The sequence below is a fragment of the Leucopleurus acutus genome (genome assembly GCF_964270905.1).
Source record: "Leucopleurus acutus genome assembly, chromosome: 6".
In the NCBI taxonomy this organism is placed as follows: Eukaryota; Metazoa; Chordata; class Mammalia; order Artiodactyla; family Delphinidae; genus Leucopleurus; species Leucopleurus acutus.
Window position 1 is genome coordinate 58,047,941 of NC_139149.1, and position 25,635 is coordinate 58,073,575.

Genomic DNA, 25,635 nt, shown 5'->3' on the forward strand with positions numbered 1-25,635 from the left:
TTGCCTCCAAGTATATATTTGAACATTCCTAGCATAGACGCTGTGACATTTTAATGACTCAGCAGTGAATATGATTATGTGAAGAGGAGATTCCATTTGCCTTTGTTTTCGTTACAGACATATAGCCACGAAGTTTACTTTGACAGAGACTTGGTACTACACATAGAACAGAAACCCAGCAGGGTCTTCAGCTGCTATGTTTACCAGATGGTATGTGACCCTGGGGAAGAAGAAGAAACCACAAACAGAAGTTGTAAAAAAGATGGCAATAATTTTAAATTTTGAGATGTAACTTCTGAGACTTCTAGCCAAACACCCCAGCAGCCATGTCCAGTCCTCCTTTTTATTATCTGCATAGCATATTCTCCAGTATTTTCCAGAGAAGGTCTTGTGTTGACTTCAGATGACTGTGACTTCTTTTTTAAACTCTTGCCATACAAGATGGTGAGTACTTCATTTTATGTAGAGATTTTTTACAATGACATCCCAAGAAGTCTAACATTTTGCAGTTTTTAGGTGGGTGGTGATGCAAATATAAAACATTGAAGAGCAGAGAAAGAGGTTAATTCTAATTATTGGGAGAGGGTCATCGATGAGTAGGTGTTTAACATGGTTGTTAAAGGATGGCCTGGGATTTTGATTAGTAAAACTAAGGGTGAGAGATAAAAAGAAAGATACAAAAGATACAGAAAGAAATCAAGAAATCCTGTATCCTCTCACCCAAACTTTGTTTAAGGATGGAAAATGAGATCTATAATATGAAAGAATACTTTGAGCCAAAAATGTGTCATCACAGTTTAAAAAAAATGTATATGTATATATGTTTTGTGTTTGTATATAGTATCAGGAATTGGCTGTAGTTCCCCAATATCTTTTCTTCCATGGTTTTATTCTCTTGGTTTGATGTTCCCATTGGTTTTTTGTGTTTCTATTAGGCTAATGTAAAAGATTTCAAGCAAAATGTAAGTGAAATTTTTTTTCTCATATGTAGGCTGTTTAGCTGTTAATACATCTAAGAATGTTGTATTCATTTCACTCTTCTATTTATTTGGTGAGTCTTCCAGTTCTGCTTAGGCAATATTTTCATACCTAGGCAATAAGATAAAGGTATCCTGGGTTGTACCAGCTCTGCTCCCTGTAGAAGAGTAGATAAAGTCCCAGGAGTTCTTACTAGCTTGGAAACTGACTGGCAACTAGAAAAAGGTTTTGGCTCTATCTTAGCTGTGAGATGAGTAATTTTTCTTCTTTGTTAGAACTGATCAAAATATGATCCTTGAACTCAGATAATCATTCTTCAGAATGTTAAATAAAAGCAACCCAAGTAAAGGGAGGAAAATGTTTCTTTGTGTTTCCTGTTTGAAAAATCCAGTTGCTTGCAATACATATGTTTAGCACATTTCTCTGATTCAGGCTCAAAAGAATAACTAGTAAAAATAGAAGGGGAGGAGACAGCAGTAAAAATCATTGCTGATTCAAATTTAAAATTAAAATATGGGATATTAGCTTGGATGATTTACATCAAAATCCTCCAGTTTTTCCTTCAGTTTTGGCCTTATGCCATGTTAAGAACAATGTGAATTCTGCCCTGTTCTGCCCTTGAAGTTTGCAGATAAATTTCAGGCTAATTATGATCAACAGGGCTGGTGAGAGAAAGGCCTTAGCTATTCCAAAAGTCTAGAAATTAGTAGCAGAGTCCATAAATTAAAAAAAAATAAAGCCTAAAACTGTCTTTTGTGCAATAGAAAAGAAGATTGCTAACATTTTAGAATAAGGGAAAATATTTATATGTTGGCTAAAAATAAATCTTTCTGAATCTGCACTTATGTATAATAACCACTTGGGAAAGTAAAAGTGATTGATTACCTCATGAGCAAGATGATAAAACTATCTTCATATATTAAATTCTAATACTTTTATATCTACAAGTTGAAAAATCCATTCTCGTTTTATGCATATTTAATAGTACTATTTAATATAATATTTGAAGTCAGAGTATTTTGGAGACATGATTGTGATTACAAAGCACAGTTATGAATAGCTGAATAGTTATGATGTGCTAGATATTGCCCCAGACTTCCAACTAGACATGAGCTATATCTAAATAGTCCTGCCCAGTGAATTTATACCTTGAAACAGGTTCGATAAGAGCAAATAGATAAATATCAGAGAAAAGAAAAGAAACCAGTATGGTGGGTTTCAAAGCAAATGCAGTGCTATGTAAAGGCAGAAAGCCTGCTCTCCATTTCCAAAAGTGTTTCAGAAAAGGATGTCTTAAGACTTCAATTCTGTCAGATTTTTTTTTAAAAAGCAGGCTTGTTGAGTTTACCTTTCTCTAAGTCATTGCCTTCTTTTTATGAAGGAACTCATCTGTTCAGAAAGGCATCTGAGAACTATCTGAGATTCTTGGCTGCTTTTTTGGTGGGGGCAGGGTTGGGTGGAATACTTCCAGTCAAGACAGGAACTGAGCACTAAGAAACGCCTATTGTCTCACTGCTGCCCAAATCAAACTAGACCTGGATCCACATGCCATATGGGCCAGGCAGGAAATGCACCTAGTGTGAAAGACAATAGGGAGTTGTGGACAGTGTAACAAATAGGAGAGCTATGCCCCAACTAAAGGGACAAGCTGCTACTGCTTAGTTAATTAAGCTGCTACTGCTTAGTTTCAGCCAGTTGTAACACCATGTGGGAATGTGGACTGCATGATTGTTAACAAGAAGGTTAATAAAAAGGGTGCCAAAAGATAAAGAAGATAGCAAAGAATGTGGTAAATGCACAGGTAACAGACATAGCAGGAAACAATAGAGCATGATTCCCCCAAAATTATTGGCTTCCCAGCTCCCTACAGTGGCAGCAGCTGCTCATTCCGCCGCCTGCCAGACATGAGACTGCTGTTCTCCTGAGGGCAGAGGGAAGTGGTAGTTAATATCCTCCTGCCCCTCCTTAACCCTCCTCTCTATCTGACTATTTTAGAGGCTTCAACTATGTGCCAGCCTACTTAACAGGTGCTAGGGGCAGACATAAAACAATATGGGTGACATTTCTGAATGTTTAATGCAAGATTGGGTGAAACAGGGTAGCTTCTTTTAGATGGTCCAGATATTAAGCTGATGAGAGGTATATTTCTGCATTTCTCTCTTTGATCTAAGGGTCTGAATTCTCACAGTATCAGTGCAGCAAGATTATTGTTCTTTGACTTTCTAAAACATTTCTCGCAACTCAGAGAGAAAACAAAACAAATCCTATTGTAGTTGCTATTTGAACTACCTTGTGAGGAGATGATACTGTTCTATTTAAATAAACTAAGGTTTTGTTCCACATTTTCCCATCAATTGAATGTTTTGTTTCTTGTACACACTTTTTTCTTAATGATAGCATATTTATTGAGTGCTTTCTATCTGCCAATCTATCTGTGATACATGTAAAATGAATTGTCTCACTTAACATTCAAAATAATCGTATGAGGTATGAACTACCATTTTTCTTCCTCATTTGTAAAATGAGGAAAGTGAGGCTTACAGAAGTTAATTTGCCCAAGGGCCTACAACTAATAAGTGCAGAGATGGGAAACACATTCAGATTTGTTTGACACAAACTTATGCCAGATTTCCTCTAAAGCTCTCAAAAGGCAAAGGATGTTATTTTATCCCATATGTAGCATATTAACAATGATAACATTGGGTATATACGAAAATGCTTAAAAGTCTTTTTAAAAAATGATTAGATATCCGAATTTTGGACAAATTTTGGATGAGACACAATTGGCCTATTCATGTATATAACTTGACATAAAAGATGGCTCTTGGGCTTCCCTGGTGGCGCAGTGGTTGAGAGTCCGCCTGCCAGTGCAGGGGACACGGGTTTGTGCCCCTGTCCGGGACGATCCCACGTGCTGCGGAGTGGCTGGGCCCGTGGGCCATGGCCGCTGAGCCTGCGCGTCCAGAGCCTGTGCTCCGCGGTGGGAGAGGCCACAGCAGTGAGAGGCCCGTGTACCGCAAAAAAAAAAAAAAAAAAAAAAAAAAAAAGATGGCTCTTCATGCAATGGCTGAAAAAAGTCAGTTTTTAAAAAGATACAAAAAAATGGTACTCTGATCTTGTTTGTGGTGATAATAAACACCAGTATTAGTAATTACTCTTAATGTAACTTGATTTTCTTTTCAATAATTAATATGTTTTCTTACCTTTCTTACAATGTTTACATGTATGACTTACCTTTTAGAATCCCAGGGATTATGCAGGGCTAATTTCCGGTCCCTGTGTTTCTATAGAGTCTCTATCCTATAGAAAGAATAATTTATTTCAGGCCAAGGATAGATAATAGAAAGATAAGACCAACTGGCTTTTCCTAATCGTTTTATTATAAAAATTTTCAAACATACAGCAGAATTGAGAGAATTTTACAGTAAATACCCAAATACCAACCACATGGATTCTACATTTTATTCTACATGTTTTATTACTTATCCATCCATGTTATTTTTATGATGCTTTTCAAAATAAATTGCAGACATCAGTATATATCCTCCTAATACTTCAAAAGGCATATCATTAAGTAGGGTTTAGTATGGTTTCATTTTTTTCATTTTTAAGGTACATTCACATGCAGTGTAATGCACAAATGTTAAGTATAAATTTGCTAATTTTTCCCAAATCCATACACCTGTGTAACCCAAACCCTTTTCAAAATTTAGAACATTGCAATTATGCCAGAAAGTTTCCTCATGCCCCTTCCCAGTCATTCCCTACCCCAACTCTCAGATGCAACTACTGTTCTGATTATTTTGCCTCACAGATTAAATTTTTCTATTCTAAAACTTCATATAAATGAAATCATGCAAAGCATAATGCCTCTTTCACTCAGCATGTTATTGAGATTAATTCATGTTGCCTGTATCAGTGGTTCATTCCTTTTTATTGCTGAATATTCTCTTGTATGAATATGTCAGTTTGTTTTTTTCCATTTTCCTGTTGATGGACACATGGGCTGTTTCCACTTTTCTTTCTTTTTTTTTTTTTTGCTGTTATAAATAAAGCTGCTATGAACATTCTTATACAATTTTTTTTATGAACACATGTCTTTATTCCTCCTGAGTAAACATCTAAGGGTGGAATCATTGGGTCCTAAGGTAGGTGTATGTTTAGTTTCATAAAAAACTGCCAGACCTTTCTTCCAAAGGATTGTACCATTTTACGTGCCTTCAACAATGGGGACTTACCGTTACTCCACATTTTCTCCAACATTTGTGTTTGTTGTTTTTATCTTAGTATTTTTGGTGGGTGTGTAATCATTTCCAGTTGATACTTAGATTGTTTCTATAATACTTGTGCCTAGAGTAGCCCTCTTGTCAGATCTATCCCTTCATCTTTTTTAACACCACCCCCTACAAGGAACGGCTGAAAGTATTCTTTGTGATAATAGTTAAGGTAACCTAAAACTCAGGTTGAGTTATTCTTTCTCAAACATGGAATACATTGCTCACCAGTTACTTTTGCCTTAATGGAAACCAACCTAGGAAAAACCTAGGTTGCTAAAGGGACATGTCAGACTGTTTCCACATGACTGCTGGAGCTGGACAGGATGGCACCAAAACATTGTAATAAAACAGAATATGACCTTTTCCTATAATAATTATGAGTTCATGTTATTTCTAAATCAGGTGAATTTTTGATGCTAATAGGAAAGCATATTAAACAACCTTTATGCTTTCCCCAGTAACTATATTAGATCTCTGTGTGGTTTTAATTTATATTTCCTTATTAACTAATGATAGTAAGCACATTATGTGTTTGTTTGCCATGTGTAAATTTTTAGTTTTCTTAACAAATTTAGTGAGGTATAATGTACATACAGTAAACTATGCATATTTAAATAATACAATTTGATCGTTTTGACATGTATGCATCCATGAAACCATTGCCACAATCAAGATAGTGAATACATCCATCACCCCAAGAAGTTTCCTCTTGCTCCTTTGTAATCCCTCCCTCCTGCCTCTCTGTTCCCCTCCCCCTTCCCAAGGCAACCACTAATCTGTTACTGTCACTTTAGATTAGTTTGAATTTTCTAGAATTTTATATACATGAAGTCACATAGTAAGTACTTTTTTTTCTGGCTTCTTTCACTCAGTTTTGTTACTTTGAGATCCATCTGCGTTGCATGTATCAATAGTTCATTTCTTTTTATTGATGAGTAGCACTCTATTATATGTATATAATCACAATTTGTTAATACATTTACCTGTTAATGTACATTTGGGTTATTTTCCTTTTTTGGCTACTACAACCAAAGCTACTATGAACAGTTGCATACAAATTTTTATGGACAGACATATACGTTATTTCTGTTTGGTAAATACCAAGGAGGGAATGACTGAGTCATAGGTTTAGGTATATGCTTAACTTTTTAAGAAGCTTCCAAACTGTTTTTCCAAAATGGCCAAACAAAATTAATCTGCATGATGTGATACTCTATATAGAGAACCCTAAAAACTCCACATAAAAACTAGTAGAACTAATAAATGAATTCAGGAAGGTAGCAGGATACATGATTAATATACAGAAATCTGTTGCATTTCTTTGTACTAACAATGAAATATCAGAAAGAGAAAGTTTAAAAAAAAAATCCTGTTTAAAATTACATCAAAAAAATACTTAGGAATAAACTTAACCAAGGAGGTGAAAGACCTATACACTAAAACTATAAAACATTGATAAAAGAAATTTAAGATGATTCAAAGAAATGGAAGGATATCCCATGCTCTTTGATTGGGAGAATTAATATTGTTAAAATGGCCATACTACCCAAAGCACTCTACAGATTTAATGCGATCCCTATCAAAATACCCAGGACATGTTTCACATAGAACCAATAATCGTAAAAGTTATGTGGAAACAAGGAAGACCCAGAATTGCCAAAGCAATCCTGAGCAAAAAGAACAAAACTGGAGGCATAGTTCTCCCAGACTTCAGACTATACTACAAAGCTACAGTAATCAAAACAGCATGGTATTGGCACAGAAACAGACACATGGGTCAATGGAACAGAATAAGAGCCCAGAAATAAACTCACACACCTATGGCCAATTAATCTACAACAAAGGAGGCAAGAATATACAATGGAGAGAAAACAGTCTCTTTAGCAAGTGGTATTGGGAAAGCTGGACAGCTACACATAAATCAGTGAAATTAGAAAACTCCCTCACACCATATACAAAAATAAAATGGTTTTAAGACCTAAATACAAGACATGACACCATAAAATTCCTAGAAAAGAACATAGGCAAAACATTCTGGGACATAAATCGTAGCCATATTTTCTTAGATCAGTCTCCCAAGGCAGTAGAAATAAAAGCAAAAATAAACAAATGGGACCTAATCAAACTTAAAAGTTTTTACACAGCAAAGGAAACCATCAATAAAATGACAAGACAGCCTACAGAATGGAGAAAATATTTGCAAACAATACAACTGACAAGGTGTTAATTTCCAAAATACATAAACAGCTCATACAATTCAATTAAAAAAAAAGGCCAAAAGACCTAAGTAGACATTTCTCCAAAGAAGACATCCAGATGGCCAATAGGCACATGAGAAGATGCTCAACATTGCTAATTTTAGAGAAATGCAAATCAAAACCACAATGAGGTAACACCTCATACCAGTCAGAATGGCTATCATCAAAAAGTCTACAAGTAATAAATGCTGGAGAGGGTGTGAAGAAAAGTGAAAGCTCCTACACTGTTGGTGAGAATATAAATTGGTGCAGCCACTACGGAAAACAGTATGGAGGTTCCTTAAAAACTAAAAATAGAACTATCATATGATCCAGCAATCCCACACCTGGGCATATATCCGGAAAAGACGAAATTAATTTAATCTTCTTAATTCAAGAAGATACATGTATCCCAGTGTTCATAGCAGCACTATTCACAATAACCAAGACAAGGAAGCAACCTAAGTGCCCATCAACAGACAACTGGTTTAAGAAAATGTAGTATATATACAATAGAATATTACTCAGCTATAAAAAACGAATGAAATACTGCCTTTTGTAGCAGCATGGATGGACCTAGAGTATATCATACTAAGTGAAGTAAGTCCGACAGAGGCAAGTATTGTGTGATATCACTAATATGTGGAATCTAAAAAATAATACAAATGAATCTATGTACAAAACAGACAGACTCACAAACAAACTTATGGTTATCAAAGGGGAAATGGGGGGAGGTATTAGGAGTATGGGATTAACAGATACAAACTACTGTAAATGAAGTAAACAGCAAGGATTTATTGTATAACACAAAATCTTGTAATAGGACTTCCTTGGTGGTGCAGTGGTTAGGAATCCGCCTGCCAATGCAGGGGACACAGGTTCGGTCCCTGGCCTGGGAAGATCCCACATGCCATGGAGCAGCTGGGCCTGTGCGCCACAACTACTGAGCCTGCACTCTAGGGCCCACATGCCACAACTACTGAAGCCCATGCGCCTAGAGCTGTTCTCCGCAACAAGAGAAGCCACTGCAATGAGAAGCCTGGGCACCACAACGAGGAGTAGCCCCCGCTCGCCGCAACTAGAGAAAGCCTGCATGCAGCAACAAAGACCCAACACAACGAAAAAAAATAAAATTAAAAAAAAATCTTGTAATAACCTATAATGGAAAAAAATATGAAAAAGGTACATATATATAACTGACTCATGTTGCTGTATACCTGAAACTAACACAATATTGTAAATCAACTATATTTCTATTTTTTTAATGTAAATTGCTATGGACAATGACCCCAAAAAATTAATCTGCAAACTCATGACTGCTTTCTAGCATACCAAGGGCCAACTGTGTTTCTAAAGAACCTCTTTTGCCAGTTATGTGTTTTACTGTCATTATATAATTTATTACATTAATCCATGAAATGTGAGTATTAAAAAGAAAAATTTGCTTTTACTATTAAAAAGTTAAATGCTTTAGAAAGACTTGTTATAATCAGGTCACTAAAAATTTCTGTCAAATAAGGAGTGGACAAAGTAGCTGTGAAAGATTGAGAGATGTCTTAGCCTTAGGTTCCCTCAAAAACAGAGCCTGAAGCAAAGCCTATGTGCTACTTCTTTGATAAGGAGTGAAATCCCTGCAGGAATGAAGAGCAAGAGGAATGAAGCAGATACAGAAGGAAATCCAGGGCTTCCCTGGTGGCGCAGTGGTTGAGAGTCCGTCTGCCGATGCAGGGGATACGGGTTCGTGCCCCGGTCCGGGAAGATCCCACATGCCGTGGAGCGGCTGGGCCCGTGAGCCATGGCCGCTGGGCCTGCGCGTCCGGAGCCTGTGCTCCGCAACGGGAGGGGCCACAACAGTGAGAGGCCCGCGTATCGCAAAAAAAAAAAAAAAAAAAAAAAGAAGGAAATCCAGTATCAAGCTGGCTAAGTGCAACTAAATGCTTAATCTCATGAATCAACTTCTGAGAAGGCACATGAACTGCCCCTGGGCAGTATGTGAGGAACAAGATGGGGAAAAATGGAGAATAATTTATCCCCCAGTTCTTATCATCTGCCACTCTTCAAAGCTCATCCCCAGAACATCATTCCCCTGAATTTCCAGACTGCACAAGGCTGAGTTCACCTTGACATCAATGGACAGAAACCAAGGGGAACTCACAGAAAAGTGATGAGTGAGGTCGTTAGGCAGGTTGTGCCAGCATGAAGTTTGCAGAGTCCACACAGAATGGTGTTGGTAGCAGTGGCTGGAAGAAGAGAGGGGTGAGGCCAACAGAATTTGATTTTGTACAAGGTGTCTGATAAAAGGGGGAACTGAAAAAAAATGGAAGGATTCTGGACTCAGATTTCTTCACTTGTATCTCTGGGTTCTGGTCTGCTTTAAAAATACCAGTTCTGGAAATGATATCCAGTGAGTGTGGTTTATGCCAGAAAGATGGCAGAGAACACCAATCAGCAAAATCAAACCTAAAGAAAACTTCTTGGCCTTATATCGAAGATAGTTAAATGAATGTACCCTTTTATATTTTAAGTTGGAATAAAATGTTTGCAAGTTATGTATATCTTTATACAATGATTTCCTTTTTAATTAACTTTTTAAGTTAACTGACCAGCCAGCCTTCCTCAGTAATGTCAGATAATAGAACTTGTTTATTCTTTCTAAAAGATTTAAGCCTTATTGATTTATTTTGATAGTTTGATTTTAATAGTTGGGAGATACTGATTTTTTTTTAATTGAAGTATAGTTGATTAACGTTGTGTTTGTTTCAGGTGTATAGCAAGTGGTTCAGTTACACATATATATATTATTTTTCAGATTCTTTTCCATTATAGGTTATTATAAATATTGAATATAGTTCCCTTTGCTGTACAGTAAGATATTGATCTTTTTTTTTTTATAAATTTATTTATTTTATTTTTGGCTGCACTGGGTCTGTCGCCGCGTGTGGGCTTTTCTTTGGTTGCCGCGAGCAGTGGCTTCTCTCGTTGCGGAGCACGGGCTCTAGGCGCACAGGCTTCAGTAGTTGTGGCAGGCGGGCTCAACGGTTGTGGCTCGCGGTCTCCAGAGCACAGGGCTCAGCAGCTGTGGCGCACGGGCTTAGTTGCTCCGCGGCATGTGGGATCCTCCCGGACCAGGGCTCGAACCCGTGTCCCCTGCATCGGCAGGCGGGTTCTCAGCCACTGCGCCACCAGGGAAGCCCGATATTGATCTTTAATAACAGCTTTATTGTGCTATAATTCACATACCGTAAAATTCACTCTTTGAAAGTGTACAATTCAGTGATTTTTAGTATATTTACAAAGTTGTGCAACCATCATCACTATGTAGTTCTAGAACTTTTCATCACCCCAAAGAGAAACCCTATACACATTTGCAGTGATTCCCATTCTTCCTTTCCCTCAGTCCCTGGCAACTGCTGCTCTACTTTCTGTCTCTATGGATTTGCCTCTTCTGGACATTTTATATAAATGAAATCATGCAAAATGTGGACTTTTGTATATGACTTCTTTCACTCAGCGTAATGTTTTCAAAATTTCATCCATGTTGTATCAGTACTCCATCCCTGTTTTTGGCCAAATAACATTTCACTGTATAAATGTAATATATTTTGTTTATCATTTCATCTCTTGATGGATGAGTTGATTCCAATTTTTAGCTATTTTCAATAATGCTGCTATACACATTTATGTACACGTTTTTGTACAGCTACGTGTTTTCAATTCTCCTGATACATACCTAGGAGTAGAATTACTGGGTCATATGGTAGCTCTATGTTTAACTTTTTGAGGAACTGCCAAACTATTTGCCACAGCAGCTGAACCATTTTACATTCTCAACAGCAGTGTGCAAGAGGTCCAATTCCTCCACCTCCTTACCAACAATTGTTATTTTCCATTTTTTATTATAGCAATACTAGTGAGTGTAAAGTGGTGTTTCATTGTGGCTTTGATTTTTATTTCCCTAATGACTAATGATGTTGAGCATCTTTTCATGTGCTTACTGGCCATTTATATCTTCTTTGGAGACATATCTACTCAAATCCTTTACCCATTTTAATGGGATTGTCTTTTTTTTTTTATTTTTTGGGGGATTGTCTTTTTGTAGTTGAGTTGTAAGAGTTCTTTATATATTCTGGATATAAGTCCCTTATCAGATGTGTGACTTGCAAATATTTTCTCTCATTCTGTAGGTGGTTTTTTCTCTTTCTTGATTGTGTCCTTTGAAGCATAAAAGTTTTTAATTTTGATGAAGTCCAATTTATCTGTTTTTTCTTTTGTTGCTTTTGCTCTTGATGTCATAAGAAACAATTGCCTAATCTAAGGTCATGAAAATTTATTCCTATTTTTTTTTAATATTTATTTATTTGGCTGCGTCGGATCCTAGTTGAGACACGCCGGATCTTCGTTGCAGCATGTGGGCTCTCTAGTTGTGTCTTGTGGGCTCGGGCTTAGTTGCCCTGAGACATGTGGGATCTTAGTTCCCCGAGCAGGGATCGAACCCGGCTCTCCTGCATTGGAAGGCAGATTCTTAACCACTGGACCACCAGGGAAGTCCTACTCCTATTTTTTTTCCAAGAGTTTTTCATCATTTAAGTTGACTGTTTAATCTATAATATTGGGATGAATGGAATTTAATGTTAACACTACTTACTTTTTTATTCCTCCATCTATTACCTGGAAAACAAATGGCAGTTTGATTCTAAGTTTATTCACAAACTCGAGGCTGGGGACTGCCCTGGGAGGGGTGAGCATGAGGGCTAGGAGGGATGTTGCTGGGAGTCCATTCCCAGTAAGAGTTGGTGAGAGAAACAGGCCCCAGCCACTGGCTTCACTTAGAGCTAGAGGAATAAGATTTCATCTACTCCTAAAAGGAAGTGCGGGGGAAACAAGGTACTGCCAACATATCAGTTCAGGCCCACTGGTGGGTTATCTTAAATATTTTTACTTCCCCAAAGTTGAGGTGGTTGTGGTTTTCACATGGTCCTACAGTGAGTGAATACACATTCTGTGATCAGTGAGATTAACACCTGTTATTTTATAAATATTGACTCTAATAGGTGACAACAAAATAGTGTCTGTGATATAAGCTTGTATGACTTTCTGATCAATTATTAACTTTTTCTGTCTCAGAATCTATCTTAGAATTTTGATAATGTATTATGATAAATATCTGTTACCCATTTTATTTATTTATTTATTTATTTTAATTAATTTATTTTTGGCTGCGTTGGGTCTTTGTTGCTGTGTGTGGACTTTCTCTAGTTGCAGTGAGCAGGGGCTACTCTTTGCTGCGGTGCATGGGCTTTTCATTGCAGTGGCTTCTCTTGTTGCGGAGCACAGGCTCTAGGTGCATGGACTTCAGTAGTTGTGGCTTGCGGGCTCTAGAGCACAGGCTCAGTAGTTGTGGCACACGGGCTTAGTTGCTCTGCGGCATGTGGGATCTTCCCCAACCAGGGCTCGAACCTGTGTCCCCTACATTGGCAGGCGGATTCTTAACCACTGTGCTACGAGGGAAGTCCCCCTGTTACCCATTTTAAACTTAGTAGACTACACAGAAGTGTCTAAGAATGCTTTTGAGTCATCGCAGGGACGTGACTGCTAATAAGGACTAAAACATTGAGACACAGCAGCTTCTGTGGCTATCTCATGAGTTTGATCATTGAACTTATTAGGTGCTCTATCTTCAAAGAACAGCGTTGTTAATTGTGCTTTTAATGACATAGGAATAAAACAAGATGCATTTTAACAGCTATTGATACCTGCTAGAAGAAACGTATGTTAGGCAAGGAAGTGCACGTAATAATAAAATGTCCGTGTCAATGAATACTAAAATTGCATACAGATTAATGAAATAAGACTTTGTATCTTCTGATGTCAATCTAAAATTCTGATGATGGAAAATGCTATATTTAGGTGAGTTCAAAAGTGCATAGTCACTGACAGTCATTCTAATAAACAATATCGTTTGGGGTATAGTACTGGAGTTAATACCTAGAACATTTACTCATCTTTGAAGTTTTGAAAAATATATTGGTGTTCCAAGGAAAATCAACAGATTAATCAGGAGGGAGGGGAATTTGCTGAGTTCTTTTTTAGCAGCAAAATAGTACAGACTCATGAAAGACTATGAGGAGTAGGGAATGTCCTTAGTGAAGTAGGATCCAAGGTGTTGGAAGCAGCTGGAAATGCCCCATTTGGTATTGGTCTGTGTCAGTATATGACTGAGGACAGGAAACCTGGGAATCACAGCTCACTGAAGCTCCTTGGCCTCAAGCTCCTTATCACAAGGGAAGGAACTTAGTTTGAAGTGGTTTCTGTTGGTGTCTCTCCTAAATCTGGGTCTGTATTTCAAGAAAGGGGTATAGATTTCTTCAAAGAACCAGTTACTGTCAGCCTCTATATCTCAGTGTCACTCAGATATTTTGTAACAGGGCACGTTACTGCTCCATTGCAGGTATGAATTTTAAAATGTTCAAAAGTGAGAAGTAAATCTCTCTCTCATGCACTTTCTGAGTCTGTGTCTGGGCTGTCTCTAATACTTCTCTTTTACGTTTGGAGCTAAAATCCATATGGAATTGATTTTTGCTTATAGTGTGAGATGGCGGGGTGTCTCTTTTCTTTCCCTTTTCATAGAAAAATCTAACTAATCCAGCACCACTTTTGTAATGACACCTTTATCATAAACCAGGTGTCTATATAAGGACTCTACTCCATTCCATTGGTCTATTTGTCAATATTTTCACCAATATAATACTGTATTAATTACTGTAGATTTATATCTTAATATTTAGTAGAGTATGTCCTCACATATTTTTCTTTCTCAGGAGTGTCATGGTTATTCTTGACCCTTGACATATTCTTTACTCTTCCACTTTAGAATCTACCTGTCAGGGACTTCCCTGGCGGCGCCGTGGTTAAGAATCTGCCTGCCAACGCAGGGGGCATGGGTTCGATCCCTGGTCCAGGAAGATCCCACATGCCGTGTAGCAACTAAACCCGTGCACCTCAACTACTGAGCCTGTGCTTTAGAGGCAGCGAGCCACAACTACTGAGCCCACGTGCCACAACTACAGAAGCCCACACACCTAGAGCCCATGCTTTGCAATGAGAAGCCACTGCAGCGAGAAGCTTGCAAACCGCAACGAAGAGTAGCCCCTGCTTGCCGCAACTAGAGAAAGCCTGTGCACAGCAACAAAGACCCAACGCAGCCAAAAATAAATAAATAAATAAATAGATAAATAAATAAAAGAATCCATCTGTCAATTCCACAAAAATTAACTCACTGCAATTTTGATTGGGATTACATTGACTCTATAGATAAACCCAGAGAGTAATGACATCTTTACTATTTTGAGTCCTCTAATACATTGACATAGTATATCCCTCCATTTATTTACATCATTTTCAATTTCTCTAGAAATGTTTTTAGGTTTTCTGTATAGAGATATTGCACATCTTTCTTTAGATTTATTACTAGGTGTTTGGTATGTTTCGATGCTATTGTAAACAGTATCTTTAAATTTCATTTTTTAATGGTTTGATGCTCAACAAGGGAAGTTCCATTGATTTTTGCATACTAATCTGTATCCTGTAAACTTGTTAAACTCATCTAATAATTCTAATATCAATCTGTGGATTTTATTTTCTAAGAATGCAAAGAATTCAATTTTTTAAATATAATTTTCGCCTTTTATTCTTTTAAATTTATTTATTTATATTTTGGCTATACTGGGTCTTCATTGCTGCGGGCGGGCTTTCTCTAGTTGCGTCAAGCAGGGGCTGCTCTTTGTGGTGGTGTGCAGGCTTCTCATTGCGGTGGCTTCTCTTGTTGCAGAGCACGGGCTCTAGGCGCATGGACTCTGTAGTTTGCAGCAGGTGGGCTCTAGAGTGCAGGCTTAGTAGTTGTGGTGCACGGGCTTAGTTGCTCCTTGGCATGTGGGATCTTCTTGGACCAGGGCTCGAACCTGTGTCCCCTGTGTTGGCAGGCAGATTCTTAACCACTGAGCCACCAGAGAAGTCCCAAGAATTCAATTTTATTTCCTCTATCTTTAACACTGTTTTCTATTTTTCTTGCCTTATTGTATTGGCTAGGATCTCCAGTGTGTTCCTGATTTCAGAGTGAACAGTTTTAACATTTCACCATTAAGTACCATGTTTCCTGTAGTTTTGTTTTCCGTAGATACCCTATAACAATTTATAGATGTTTCCTTCTATCTATAGTTTGCTAAGAGTTTTTTTTCATGACTACATGTAGAATTTTATCAATGCTTACATCATTAAGATAATCATGATTTTTCCTCATTTCTTCTGTTACTGTGGTGAATTGCACTGATTAATTTTTATATGTTGAAACAATCATATTCCTGAAATAAACTCAACTTGGTTGTGATGTATCCTTTTATATTTTGCTGGATTCGTTTGTTTAATGAAAACCTTAACTTCTCGGTAGGATATATTAATTTGCAGTATTCCAATGTTTTTGTTGCAACAACTAGAAAATAACATGGATAAATTGCAAATTTATATTTGTAAAGATATCAGAGAGTCGTGGAACAAAGAGGAATGGGTGAACTAAAATTCCAGAACAGTAAGAACCCATCCTAGGTAAGCTAATGATTGTTTTCTTCCCTGGTGGGCTTGACTTAAACAGGGAGACTGTACTAGAAGAAAAAGAAGCCAGAAGAATTTTTGACAATCACACAGAGCTGGTGTGACCTATTAGAAACTGGAGCCCAAATGCAAGGCTGGTTTTCCCCATGAGACATTTCCTGAGGGTGATGTGAGGCTGGGTGCTGGCCAGAAAGGCAGATTGTGATCTCCCATTGTCTTGTGGTGCTTGGGGAAAAAAAATCCTTCTAGGGAAAGGAGGCTTTCACAAATTCACAACTAGTCTCTCCCTCAGGTATACATACATGGGTGAATAAGCTTGCTAGGGCTGCCATAACAGAGTACCACAGACTGGGTAGCCTAGAAAAGTTTATTTTCTCACAATTCCTGAAGCTATATGTCCAAGATCAAAGTGTCAGCAGGGTTGGTTTTTTCTGAGGCCTATTTCCTTGGCTTTTGGGTTATGGTGGTCTCCCTGTGTCTTCACATGGTCTTCCTTCTATATATATGTCTGTGTCCTAATTCTTCTTATAAGGACATCCATCATATTGGATTAGGGCCCTCCCTAATGAACTCATTTTAACTGAATTACCTCTTTAAAGACCCTATCTCCAAATACAGTTACATGCTGATTACTGGGGGTTAGGACTTCAACATGTGGATTTGGAGCTGAGAGGGGATGGGGGACACAATTTAGCCCATAACAATGGGGTTGTATGCAAAGAGCTAAGCTCAAACCTCTGAAGGACAGAACTACAGGGCTAAAGAATCAGAGACTATAAACTCTCAATTAAAAGCCCTGACCCAACTCAATCACTGATTGGATTGAGGTGATCTGTCCTTCAGTCTATCTGTCTAACTGAGGAAAGGGGGACCCTTCACTAATGGAAGATATCAGCTGGAGCCTTCTTTTACACACAAAGTCTGTCATATAATAAAAGATTATTAGACGTGTAAAGAAGGAAAAGGTGACCAATGACAAAGACAAAATACTAATAATAGAAGCAAACCCTTCCTTTCATTGAGAAGGCTTTAAATTACAGATTCAATTTAGTTAAGAGTTACTGAATTATCTGGTTTTTCTCTTTCTTCTTGTGTCAATTTTGGAGAATTGGGTCTTGCTAGAAATCTCTTTCATCTAATTTTTCAAAATTATAAAGTTTGTTTATAATATCCTTTTGTGATCTTTTAATATCTAAACGATTTGTAATAATGGTAAGCACATGTAAAACGCCAGAAAGTTCAGTTCACAGCTGATCCAGGCTGTGGTAAGGTAAGATATTTTCTCTTTTTTCCTGATCAGTCTCACAAGAAGTTTATTATGTTCCTTAGCTTTTTTCAAAGAACTATCTTTTAGTTGTGTTGATTTTCTCCATTATATGTATGTTTTTATTGCATGAATGTCTACGTTTATCTTTATTTTTTCCTTTCTTCCACTTTCTTTGGGTTTTATTTCTGCTCTTTTTCTTTCTTTTTTTTCCCAGATGCTCAAACTTTTAATTCTTACAAAATATTATAGAAATGAACCCAAACTAAACAGATATGTAAGTATGTACAAAATTTTACTTCTGAAAAAAAATCTATAAAAGTAGACAGTTAAAAAACCCAAAAAGATTTAAAACCAGTACTATGAAATTGATTTTCTCAAAGTAAAGTAAAAATAATTTTAAATTGCTGATTGTAGTTGGTTTTCTAGGCTTATTTACATAATTTATTGTGGTCAGATGTATAAAGGAGCTTTTTTTTTTTTAGAATATCTTTGGTTTCATTTTATTTCATCAAATAATCCTGAATTTTTTTCCCTTTGCAAATCTTTCAACATGAGGACATAGCATTTAAGGTACAAATCAACTTTGGTCTTCTTGCTATTGAGTCACAGGTTAAAAAGGCAATGTGATTTGTCCTCTTTCAGGATCAGACATTCAAAGAATTCTAATCAGTTCACTTGACAGAAGTGAGCTCGTGCTTTGAGGGGTAAGCAAGATAAATTGACTGAAACATTGGGAGTCTGCTGTCTTGAGTCTCATGTTCATTGCAGTTCTTTGGTTAACCATATCATGTAGACATCAAACTCATCCAGGCATCTGAGAGGAGATTCAGTAGTGGACCACAGGGAAAGAATGAAGCAAGCCATGGAAAAAACAAAACACCACCACCAACAACATTTGCCTCTGGAGAAGGCCCTCATGTTATTGAAAGGAGCTTTGTTTCTCTCTCCAGGCTGAACTGATATAGTAACAGTTTCATTCTTGTGGTCAAAATTCATTTTTCCACAAATAGGCTGGCTGAGATAATAAGTTGTCAAAGTACAATTTGCATTGTAAAGTCAAAGACCTTCTAAATTGTTGATATGTTTCATATCTATGGGTTCTTATTTCCTCCAGTAATTTAATAAACCTTTCAAAAGTCCTTACTTTATTATCCAGATCAAGATACCTTTCTCTTGCTTCTTAGTACTGCCCCATTATTTCCTCTTGATCTCCATGACTAGCATGTTCTGCCTATATCTTTTGTCTTAATCTATTAATTTCTTTATCTAGAATCGATGCAGAATTTTTTTTCTTCTATCTGCTCTGGGCAGATTTATCTTCCTTTTTTGTGACATTTTCTCTTCTAGTTCTTTTTCTTTCATATCTAGCTCTTGTTTCTTTTTAGTTAAAGTATCCAAGTGTTCTTTTTGTTTTTCTTCAAAATGCCATTTCTCTTGTTTTTGGTTATCCACTTCAGAATCATCAGGGTTTGATTCATCCTTAAGTGGATCTGCTAGCTGATTAATTTTCAGTTTAATTGCATCATCATACTTGTTTTCTGCTTCTATTTTCAGACTTTTAAGATGCTCCATGTTTTCTTTTTGTTGTTCCATATTTTTCTCAACTATTTTCATTTTCATTTTATTTTCTTGAGGCTCATCTTCCAAAGTTGCAACATCTGCAGACTGGAGTTCTTCTATATTCTCAAGTTCCCACATTTTAGAAATACTTTTTCTTATTTTTATCTTAACTCTTTATAATGTAGTTGGCACCTTCTAAGAAAATTTTCATTGTGTTTAATATCCTTTCCAAGGATAGACAAATGTTGCTGAAGATTTAATATCTGGGCTTACTTATTTTCCTCCTTCTTCTCCAAGTCAGTTTGAAATAAATCCACATCTCTGCTTAGAAACTTAGGTCTTATATTTTCAGATAAATAATAATGTCCCACAAAAACCTGATCACCATCAGCAGTAAAAGCTACAGTTCTTGGCTAGCTTTGGGACTGCATTACTGCACAAGCTACACAATTATTTTTGACTAGTAGCACTGTCTCTATGCCTCTCATGTCAGTTAGGCTGTTTGCAACAACTGCATTTTCTATTTCTAAATCTGTCAGAACTGTTGGAAACTGGATGATAAGCAGCTCTGTGTCTAACATCATACGTCTTATTCCAAAACTCAGAAAATATTATCTGTGGCTTGGTGAATAAAACCTTTTCATCAGTGCCTGAAGCATTCTTTCATCAGCATGATTATGGCAACAATAGCTTTGCAGAAGTCCTTTTAAGCAAGGTTCAGTAGCCAGAGCAAGCTCAGGGTCCCAAAGATGAATGCAAGCTCCTGAAGAGCCTATGGGTTTATAGGTAAAATGTACACATCTATAAGCATCATCTCTGGCTTTGAGAAGAGTTGGACCATGAGGGTCAAATCCTTTTAGTCGATCAGTATTACTTTCAGTTCTTTCAGTTGTTGCTGATTATAGTTCAGCATATACTTCACATCTAATTCTTCTCTCAATTCTGGTATGTTCCTCTTTGTTCTTTTCTATGGCTAAAACTGTTCAATCTCTTGATTGAACTTTCTTGATCCTGTAAGGCCTTTACACTCTCTCCTTTTTAATATATATAATTTTTATTTGATTATAGTTGATTTAAAATGTGTTTCTGCTGTACAGCAAAGTGAATCAGTTATACATATATCCACTCTTTTTTAGATTCTTTTCCCATATAGATCATTACAGAGTATTGAGATGTGTTCTCTGTGCTATATAGTAGATCCTTATTAGTTATCTATTTTATATATCAATCCCAATCTCCCAATTTATCCCTCCCCCTCTTCCCCCCAGTAAGCATAAGTTTGTTTTCTACACCTGTGACTATTTCTGTTTCGCAAATAAGTTCACTTGTACCATTTTTTAGATTTCACATATAAGTGATAGCATATGATATTTGTCTTTGTCTGACTTACTACACTCAGTATGACAATCTCTAGGTTACACTAGGTTACACTCTCTTTTTTTTTTTTTTTTTTTTGCGGTACGCGGGCCTCTCACTGTTGTGGCCTCTCCTGTTGCGGAGCACAGGCTCCGGACGCGCAGGCCCAGCGGCCATGGCTCACGGGCCCAGCCGCTCCGCGGCATGTGGGATCTTCCCGGACCACAGCACGAACCCGCGTCCCCTGCATCGGCAGGCGGACTCTCAACCACTGCGCCACCAGGGAAGCCCTACACTCTCTTTTAACTAAGATAATTTTTTTGCCTTTTCAGCTGCTCCAGTTCCAAAGGTTGATTAGTACTTTTTTTTTTTTTTAGTTCTTCAATTCTTTTGCAAAGCTAGTCATCATCTTTCTTTAATGTTCAATATGCATTTAGGGAATGGTTATATAAAACTTCAGCTTCATTATAGGCCCTTTTCTTAGGAGTAACATCTCCTTTCAATACCATACGTTTTGGTGTTCAGGCAGTTGTCTCTTGACTAATCTTTTCTATTTTATCTTGAATATCCTTGTATTTTTTCTGCTTCATTAAGTCTGACCTGCTATTTTTCCATTTTCCTGTCAAGTCTAGCAGCACGATCTTCTCCAATTTTTATATTATCTCTGATAGCACTCACTTGTTTTTCAGTTTCATTGACCACTGCCCAAGGCATTTCGCATTTCAAGTACGAAATGCGAAATTAGCCTTCATTGTACTTACACTAGCAATACTTTGTAAACGTCTTCTTTCTCTAAACACTGGAACTTTAGTTCAGTAAATTACTCTTCCTTGATTTATCTACTCCTTTGTTCTTTGTTTCCATAATGTATAAATAATCTTCCTTCATCTGTTCAAGTGGGGCTGCTTTCATGAAGAATTTGTATCCCTCAATTTTAGACAGCTATAACTGGTTGCTCATCTCTTGTGTTAAAACAGAAACTGGATTAACAATCCTAGTCACTAGGATGTAAGCTAGGATTAACTGCAATTAGCTCTTCTTTCCTAGTAGAAACCACATTTCCATTTCACTTTTTAGTTTATAAGATCAACTTCCGTCCATGCTGATGAGACGTCGCACAGCTGTAGAGTCACCATACGCCATTTGTTTTATAGGCATCATCTCCACTGTTCCTTAATGTCATTGAGACAGCTGCTGAGTTCCATTGTTGCCAGCAACAAAGTTGATATTAGAAGCAAATTTAAAGGGTGTTAAGCATGGAATGACACATGAAGTTTCTTAGCTGAATACTCTCAATTATCCCAACTTCTCCTGCAAAGCAGAAGTATCATTAGTGAAAGAAACTGTACATTCATCTTCCTCACTTTATCAGAATCCTCCAGCTCTTTTCTCAGTCTTTTGGCATTTTTAGGAGAGAAGTTTTCTTCCTCTCTTTTGGCCATCAGGTCTCAAACAAGACGAAGTCTCCTCAAGGAACCAATCAGTGGGACTGTCGCAGTGCAACCCTATGCTAAGGCTACTCTGGGAGCGTCCTGGCCTCGCCTGGCCGCCATTGGCCCCCTGGAACTGCGTGCCTGCTGCCCGGTGCTCTGCACCTGCCTCTGCTGTTTTTCTAATTTCATGAGACGTATTTTTAGATCATAAGTTTTTCTGTCTTCCTTCTTTCCTAATATGTGCATTTTATATGCTGTAAATTTCCCTCTCAGCATGGCTTTTACTGCATCTCCCAACTTGTGACAGGTTGTACTTTCAAGTGTTAATCCGCTTAAAATAGTTTCTAATATCCTTAATGATTTCAATGTTTGAACAATGCACTATGTAGAAATGTATTTCTTAATTTACAAATGTGTGAATTTTCTACTTAAAATTTTATTTATTTCTAGCTTAATTCCACTGTGGTCAGAGAATATGCTCAGTATCATTTCAGTTCTTTGAAACTTGTTGAGACTTGCTTTGTGGTTCAGCATTTGGTCAGTTTTGCTTAATTTTCCATTTACACTTGAAAAGTTCTACTTTCCCCTAGAATTTGCCTGTTCATTCCTGGCACTCTCTTGTGGCTTGTTTATCTTAGTAGCGATTTCCTTTACTTCCTTTTTTGAAAGATTAAACTGTGAAGTATAACATGCATCGTGGAAAAAAACATAATTCAAAAAATAACCACAAAACAACAAAACCCATCCTCCAGGTCAAGATATAGAATATTATTAGCACTCGAGAAACCACATGTGTGTGCCTTTCTGATCACAATTGTATCTCTCCCCAGGATGTAACCATTATCCTGATTAATTTCCTTGCTTTTCTTTATAAATGTACTACCTCTGTGTGCATTTCGAAACAAAAGGGCTTACTTTTGCCTCTTGTTGAACTTTAAGTATATAATCACATTGTATATACTCTTCTGTGTTCTGCTTTTTTACTCAACACTAGGTATATAAGATTCATTTATGTATCTCCAGCTTGTTCCTTTTGCTGCATTTCAGTTGATTTTTATTACTGTATAACGTTCAGGTGTGTCAAAATTTACTTACCCATTCTACTGTTGATGGGCTTTGGGGTGATTTCCAGTTTAGGCCAATTAATAACAATACTACTGCGAACATTCTTGTGCATACATCCAGATGCACATCTGCATGTATTTCTCTAAGGTATAGATCTTGGATTTAAATTGTTGGGTCGGGGGTACATATATGTTCAGCTTTATTGGATGCCACATGATATTTTCAGGAAGAGTATACCAGTTAACAATCTCAACAGCATTGTTTGGATGTTCCTATTGTTCCATTTTTCTCTCCAACACTTAATGTTGTCAGACTTTTAACTTTTTTCCCAATCTGATAGGTGTGTATCCCATTTTAGTTTTAGTGTGTACTTCCCTAATTACTAAGGAGGATGTCTGTTTATTGATCATTTGGATATCACCTTTTGTATAGTACCTGTTAAAGTCTTACCCATTTTTCTGTTTGATTTGTGCTATCAGTTTGTAATAGTAATGCTTACTAGGCTTTGCTGCTTATATGTATTGCAAATACCTTCTCCTATTTTTTCTTTTTCTTTTTCCTCTAATACCTAATAATAATGGAGTCTTTTGAGGAACAGAAGTTCTTAATTTTAATGTGGTTAAATTTATCAATCTTTATTTTAGAGTTGTTACTGTTTGCATCTTCTTTTATAAATTCTTTACTGTCCTGGGGCTATGAAGATACTCTCCTCGATTCTTTTCTAAGAGCATTATAGTTTTGCCTTTCTTATCTAGGCTTTAATCTATCTGTAACTGATTTTTGTGTAGCCAAAGAAGCCATCATTCTGGGATCACTTCAGGGTCTTGGCTCAGTTCATCCTTCCCAACCTTGTGTTGGCCAAAGCCTCAGTATCCTGATAGCAGTGTTACCACTATCCTCATTTACCTCAGAACAACTCTGGTTTTATTTTGATTTTTGGAGTGAGAGGGCCTTCAGAGACCTCCCCTATCTCTTGAGAGACCAACAATGCCTCAAAGAGACAGGTCCTATCCAAGGTCTAGTTGTTCCTTAGCAGAAGGGCGCCTCTGTGAACCTAATCAGTCACCACACCATTTGGAAATCCTTCACAATATATTTTGCATATTGGTCCAGGTCAGTACATATAGAGCATTTTCATTCTTTTAAAAGGCTGCATAATGATCTATTGTATGAAATTTATTTAACCAGTCCCCAATGGTGGACCTTTATATTCTATCCAATTATTTATCTTTACAATACTGCAGTGTCATTTCACACCTGAGTATATCTGTATTATAAATTCCTAGAGATAGACCTACTAGATCCTGTACCCTTCCTCAACCCCCAGCATAGAGTTTGTATCAATTTAAACTCCAGAAATGTAGGAGCATGCCTATATTTCCACATTCTCATCAAATGCATTGTAAAACTTTTATACTTATCCATCTGATAGTTGAAAATAATATCTCATAATTTCAATTTGTATCTTTTACTATTGGTGAGATTGAGTGCCTTTTTATACATCTAAGAGAAATTTGTGTTTCCTTTTCTTGGAACTATAATGTTCCTAGTCTTTGCCTTTTTTTTTTCTGTTGCGTTTTCCAGGTAGTTTTTAAGAATCCAAAAGTTTGCAAGGTCTTGTACTGAAATGTACATAGAATATTTGCTTTATGCAACTTTAAGGAAATATACCACAATGTTCTTTGACAAAGTATATAGATGCAGTGTTGCAATTTAGATATTTTACTGAACTCATTAAAAAGAAGATTTTGTGGGGTTTGGAGAAAAAGTAGAACTTTGTAAGTACACGGGGAATATTAAGCAAAACTGTTCAGTGTTGTACCATAAAGCAAGTCTGAACTGCCCCAAGCGTTATTCTTTACATATGAAAGATTATCTTGTTTTTCTTTCTCTATGAAGAACCAAGCTTTACAAAGATTTATTACTGCTGAAATTTTAATCTACTTAATTAATTTGTGAATTTGTAAATTAATTTAAATAAGTATGCAAATCTGAAGTCCTTTAATAGATTAGATGTCACGGAATTGAAGGTCCACAGCTAAAATGGGCAGCAGATTCTGTTATCTTATTTCCTCTGCACGTAAAGCTAATTGCACTTTCAATGACATTTTTATGATATAATATTAGCCCAGCTTCTTCAGCATTCATAAACTTTAATATAGCTGAAACTTAAAAATATAAACGCTAATCATTAACTTAGTACACTGTTAATTGAAACTGAACTCTGTTCTTGTTTTCGAATAATAGTAGTAAATTCCTTTGGAAGCAAACAAGGGAAAAGGATTTTCATGTCATCCAGTTTTTCTGATTTAGGACGCTAGCATATCTAATGCAGAGTATCTTCAAAGTAAAGCAAGTTCACACTCTCACATTACTTCAAAGACTTTTGGTGTCTTTGGCAACTTGATAATTTATGTGTATTTGACCAGTAGAATATATTCTTATACTTCCTATTTTTGAGCCACTGATTAAATTATATTTAATTAAACTGCACAAGCATTTAACAATTCTCCTGTAGAGTATATCCAAACTAAGCATATAGCCTTAACACTATGGTTAAAAAATCTGACAGTTAATCTAAAATTATTGACTTTGCAATATATGTACTCCTTAGCACTTACCCTTGGAAAACACTAACAGACATTTTAAACATTTGGGCCACGGGTAAATACCATTTTTTAAAGATGAAGTTATTTTAAGATTGGAGGAATTGCAAAGAATACCTGGTTTATTCCCCTACTTCATCCTAGATAAAAAGTGAGGCACAGAAAGACTGTGGCTTGCCCAACAGATAAAAGCAGCTCAAATGTACAAAACTTTCTGATTAAGTCTGCTTCCCGGATATTAGTAGAATTATC

At 36.8% G+C, this 25,635-nt stretch overlaps 1 protein-coding gene and 1 pseudogene across 2 annotated transcripts in view; one reads left to right on the forward strand and one right to left on the reverse strand.

Annotated features, from left to right (window-relative positions):
- The window catches only part of DCAF17 (DDB1 and CUL4 associated factor 17), a 35,712-nt gene extending 31,778 nt beyond the window's left edge, over positions 1–3,934 (forward strand). Inside the window, exon 14 of the mRNA XM_082841634.1 lies at positions 118–3,934. Within this exon, the coding sequence (XP_082697760.1) occupies positions 118–285 (168 nt within the window). The 3' untranslated portion in view covers positions 286–3,934. The remainder of the gene's footprint in view (positions 1–117) is intronic.
- Positions 3,935–17,851: 13,917 nt separating this feature from the next.
- LOC309962899 (structural maintenance of chromosomes protein 6-like) lies at positions 17,852–21,721 on the reverse strand (annotated as a pseudogene). The gene is made up of 2 exons: positions 20,587–21,721; positions 17,852–19,957 (listed from the first exon to the last, which is right to left on the reverse strand). The product of its transcript is annotated as a structural maintenance of chromosomes protein 6-like (transcript).
- Between the last annotated feature and the right edge of the window lie 3,914 nt (positions 21,722–25,635).